The 4,703-nt window shown below is 54.8% G+C and overlaps 2 protein-coding genes across 8 annotated transcripts in view; both read left to right on the forward strand.

The window, feature by feature from the left end:
* cdk20 (cyclin dependent kinase 20) overlaps positions 1–1,964 on the forward strand; it is a 6,993-nt gene extending 5,029 nt beyond the window's left edge. For 3 of the 7 annotated variants that reach the window (XM_017303222.1, XM_008402296.2, XM_008402297.2), the window contains 4 exons: positions 532–653; positions 764–826; positions 966–1,089; positions 1,174–1,954. In XM_017303222.1, the coding sequence (XP_017158711.1) occupies positions 532–653; positions 764–826; positions 966–1,089; positions 1,174–1,602 (738 nt within the window). In that variant the 3' untranslated portion in view covers positions 1,603–1,954. Of the gene's footprint in view, positions 1–531; positions 654–763; positions 827–965; positions 1,090–1,173 lie in introns of all 7 variants that reach the window. The other 4 variants (XM_008402300.2, XM_008402298.2, XR_532877.2 and 1 more) reach the window with 3 other exon arrangements.
* Positions 1,947–4,471, forward strand: LOC103460214 (erythroid transcription factor-like). Its single transcript, XM_008402295.2, has 5 exons — positions 1,947–2,305; positions 2,818–3,028; positions 3,101–3,246; positions 3,474–3,596; positions 4,274–4,471. Exons 1-5 carry the CDS (start codon positions 2,099–2,101, stop codon positions 4,394–4,396), a joined length of 810 nt encoding a protein of 269 aa, XP_008400517.1. The 5' UTR covers positions 1,947–2,098; the 3' UTR covers positions 4,397–4,471.
* Positions 4,472–4,703: the final 232 nt, after the last annotated feature.

Consider the following 4,703-nt stretch of genomic DNA (forward strand, 5'->3'; position numbering starts at 1 on the left):
TTCCCATTGTTCCTGTGGTTCCCAGTGATCCCAGTGTTCTCGTTGTTCCCAGTGTTCCCGTTGTTCCCAGTGTTGCCATTGTTCCCAGTGTTCATTGTTCACATTGTTCCCGTGATTCCCATTGTTCTCGTGGTTCCCAGTGTTCCCAATGTTGACATTGTTACCATTGTTCCTGTGATTCCCAGTGATCCCGGTGTTCCCAGTGCTACCATTGTTCACATTGTTACCGTGATTCCCATTGTTCTTGTGGTTCCCATTGTTCCTTTGGTTCCCATTGTTCCCAATGTTCGCATTGTTCCCATTGTTCTCGTGGTTCCCATTGCTCCCGTTGTTCCCATTGTTCCTGTGATTCCCATTGTTCCCGTGATTCCCATTGTTCTAGTGGTTCCCATTGTTCCCGTGATTCACATTGTTCCCGTGGTTCCATTGTTGCAGTTGTTCCCAGTTTTCCCGTTGTTCTCACTGCTCTCAGTGTTCCCACAGTTCCTAGTTTAAGGAATTCATGTTCATCTGCTTGTGTTTCCTGTCCAGGACCTGAAGCCTGCCAACCTCCTCATCAGTTCCTCGGGTCACCTGAAGGTGGCGGACTTCGGCTTGGCCCGGCTGTTCAGTGACCAGGGGGAGCGGCTCTACAGCCACCAGGTGGCCACCAGGTAGGCAGCAGAGACTGTCTGCACTTCCTGTGCAGGCAGGAAGTGAACACGCAGCTGCATGGTCCGTCGCGTCTTAGCGGACCTGACCCAGAAGTGTTTCCTCTCTCCAGGTGGTACCGAGCCCCAGAGCTCCTGTACGGAGCCCGGAAATACGACGAGGGAGTGGACCTGTGGTAAGAGGCTCTGCGGCGGTTCTGGTGAATCGTGCGGCGGTTCTGGTGAATCGTGCGGCGGTTCTGGTGAATCGTGCGGCGGTTCTGGTGAATCGTGCGCCGGTTCTGGTGGACCCAGTCTGAGGCTCTCTGGTTTCAGGGCGGTGGGCTGCATCTTCGGAGAGCTGCTCAACTCGTCTCCTCTGTTTCCCGGGGAAAACGACATCGAACAGCTCTGCTGCGTCCTGCGAGTGCTGGGGACGCCGACCCGGGAGAGCTGGCCCGTAAGAACCACATCTCACCGCTCAGCTGAACACACAGAGTCTAGAACCAGAACCAGAACCTCTGCCTTCTCTCCTCTCCTCCAGGAAATGGTCGAGTTGCCAGATTACAATAAAATCACCTTCAAGGAGAATCCAGCGATCCCATTGGAGGAGATCGTCCCTGACACCTGTCCTCAGGCCGTGGACCTGCTCTGCCGCTTCCTGGTCTACCCGTCCAGGCGGCGCTGCTCCGCCACACAGGTGAGCCCCGGGGATCCAGGTGACTCGTTAACGGACCGCTCATTAGGAGAGCTGATCTCTGATTGGTTGTTCCTCCTGAAGGCTCTCATCCATCCCTTCTTCTTCTCCTCTCCTCTTCCTGCTCACCACTCCGAGCTGCCCATCCCTCAGAGGGGGGGTCGCCCTCCCCGCCAGCGCCTGCAGGCTCCGCCCACCGACTTCTCTGTGGACCTGCCCCTGCAGAACAGCGTGGTGGACCCCTCGGAGCTGCGGCCACACGCCTCCTGCCTCTGAAAAGACTCAAAGTGTTGGAAATGAGAGGGGGGGAGAACTACTGAACTACTGAACTGACTTTGGTTTGTTCGTTTTGCAGCAGCTGCTTTGTGACGTGTGTAACTGACTTGTTTCCATGGAAACCTGTGGTTGTTCTTCATGAACTCCAGTCCAGAATGAGGCCTCTGACTGGTGTTACTGGGAAGGCCAGTAAAGTCTTCACTCCCATCTTCCACCCAGTATGAATGAGCTGTAACAGAACCTTCTGGTTCCCTCAGGATGATGGTTCTGGTTGGATTCACTGGGAGAATCCCAGTCCTCCCAGTATGGAAGCGGAGCACCAGGCAGGACTGTTTGGACCCGAGTAGCTTCAGCGCTGATCTATGATGTTGCTTCATGTCCGGTTTCATCACCAAAAACCACAGAACCAGACCTGTGTGGGCGGAGCCAGCGGTGGGCGGAGCCAGTGGTGGGCGGAGCCAGCGGTGGGCGGAGCCAGCGGTGGGCGGAGCCAGCGATGGGTGGAGCGCTGGCTCCTCTCAGAAGGAGCAAAGCGAAGGAGCAGCTCTTCAGTCCTGTCTGTTGCATCAAAGATCCTCTACGACCAGACAGAGCTCTCACTCTCAAAAGAACAGAGATGATGTCAGGTGTGACTCCATCAGCTGATTGGTCATCAGGCTCTCCAGCCACCAGGGGTCAGAGGTCATCAGGCTTCAGGATGAAGGTAAGGACCTGCAGTGTCTTCTTCCTGTTAGTGGATCAAAGTTTTTAGAAACATTAATCTGGAAATCTGCAGATGTTGCAGAGCTTGCTCATTGCTCTATGATTGTTGTCGTTCTAAGTGTCTGCCATGGTGTCAGGCTGCCTGGCTTCATGTAGCAGGAGAAAACAGTCCCGCTTCTTTGTTGCTCCTTGGTCAGTGGTCACAGTTGAGCATTATTTATCGTGCCATTGCCTCAAGTGCTGTGTTTAATGGTGCAGACGGTGGTGGTTTCTGACATGAGCTATATGGACAAACACCCAGCGCTGCGGCTCCTCAGGGCTCCATCTGTTGCTGCCTCTGATCCGCCAGGCCCCCTGCTGGGGTTCCTCTGTGGGTCGGGATCCGTTTGTCTTCAACAGGCTCCAAGATCCCTGAACGCTCCTGACGATGACAGCTGACCTTTGACCCTGACCTGAGCTTCCTTGCATATTTTTGTCTGTAACGATGTTGTTGCGTCTGATTGGTTGTTGCAGCTCGGCGCTGAAGCTCACTGGTCGGTCTCGGATGAAGCTGAGCTCCTCAGACGGCCTCACCGATTGGACGGCGCCAGCTGTCCGTCACTTGGCTCCGCCTGCAGCCCGCTTCCTCTCCACTCCTTATATGGGCATCCTGTTCTGGCTCCGCCCCCTGCCTTCCTGCACCCGTCCCCACCTGGATGGGACCTGCTCAGTCCTTCCTCGCCAGGTGAGTGTTCACCTGTGGCTGTTCTGGCCTGTGATTGGTGGAACCCTGAGCAGCTTTTCTCTCTCTCTGCAGAGCGCCGCCAGTGTTTCAGCTGCGGGACCCACAGCGCCCTCCTGTGGAGGAGGGAGGCAGCAGGAACGCACCTGTGTTCCACCTGCTGTGTCCAACAGCAGAACCGGGAGCAGAACCCGCCGCTGCTGCGGCCCAAGAGGAGAGCGGTGAGGTCACACCTGCTGGTTACCATAGAAACGGATATACCTGGGGACGGAGAGCCTGTGCAAAGGTTCTCAGAATAAACCCATAGAACCGGGTCAGAACCGGCCCAGTCAGAGGCTGCTGCTGCATCCAGACTGGAGGAAATTCAGCTCTCCTGCTGTTCAGCCTCCAGGCAGCAGGGGGTGCTGTGTTCAGGCGTCCTCAGCCTTCTGTCTCTTCCTGCTTCCAGGTGGCGGCCAGGAAAGGAACCCAGTGCTCCAACTGCGGGACGGGAACCACGTCTTTGTGGAGGAGAAACGCTGCAGGAGACGCCGTCTGCAACGCCTGTGGYCTCTACTACAAGCTGCACCAGGTCGGCCTCACTTCCTGGAACTTTGTACTGACAGCCATCTTGATAGGCAGTTGCTATGGTAACAATAAACAAGCCACAGGCTTAGAACCAGCGCTCGCCTCCGATATGCTGTAAGTTCCTTACAGCTTTTAGTCAGTTAGTTTCTGAGTTCTGTGTGATGCTAAGATAAAGATCAGTGACATTTGCTGTAGCTTTTACTGCTGAGCGTTAGCTTAGCTAATGTAGCTTTGTTCTGCTAGCTAAGAGGACATGTAGCCTCTGTGTTTCTACTTGTTCTCCCTCTGCCAGTCAGCAGGACCTGGTTGTTCACATGAAGAGTTCGTACATATTTTATAAATCCCTTTAAATGTTGATAAGCGGCCATGTTGGATAAACTCTTCCTGTTCACTAGCATTGAGCTGCAGCAGCAAATCAGCGGCGGCTTGTCCACATCGTCTGACATGTTTCCATTCTCTGTCTCATCCGGGTCGACCCAACAGCAGCCATTTTGTTCCCGTCTCTTTCACCTTGTCCAGAGTTCAGCTCCGCTCTGTGCTGCCTACTAAGATGGCGGTTCTATGGCGCGGATCTTTTCTGGTTCCTTCTCATGGGAACTTTTTATCACACAGAAATAATTAACTCTGACCAGAGACGTTTGGGGCGGTGCAACGTGTGACCTTTGACCCCTCTGCCTGCAGGTGCATCGGCCACTGGCACTGAGGAAGGACGGGATCCAAACCAGGAAGAGACGATCGGCCAATCAGAGGCCAGGCAAGAAGGGAGCTGACCAATTAGGACCCTGGGCTGGCCCGATGTGGTGAACCGGACCGGTTCTGTGACCTGGTTCCTCTGAGGATGATGATGGTGATGATGTGGAATAAAGCATGTGAAGCTGGGCTCATGTGTTTGGTTCTGTTCTGGTCCGTTTGGACCCAGCTGGGCAGCAGAGGCAGATTCTCCTGCCTGGAGGCAGACAGTGAAGGCATCGCCCCCTCGCCGCCCCCGCCCCTCATGTTGTGCAACGCAGGAGGCTCTGGTTTTCCGGAACCAGACAGAAAAAGCCAAGAAAGGAAAGAAGGGAGAAGAAGAAGAAAACGGTTGGTGGTCTGAGGCCGAAACGCCTGAGAG

Source organism: Poecilia reticulata, unplaced genomic scaffold (assembly GCF_000633615.1).
Source record: "Poecilia reticulata strain Guanapo unplaced genomic scaffold, Guppy_female_1.0+MT scaffold_212, whole genome shotgun sequence".
NCBI lineage: Eukaryota > Metazoa > Chordata > Actinopteri > Cyprinodontiformes > Poeciliidae > Poecilia > Poecilia reticulata.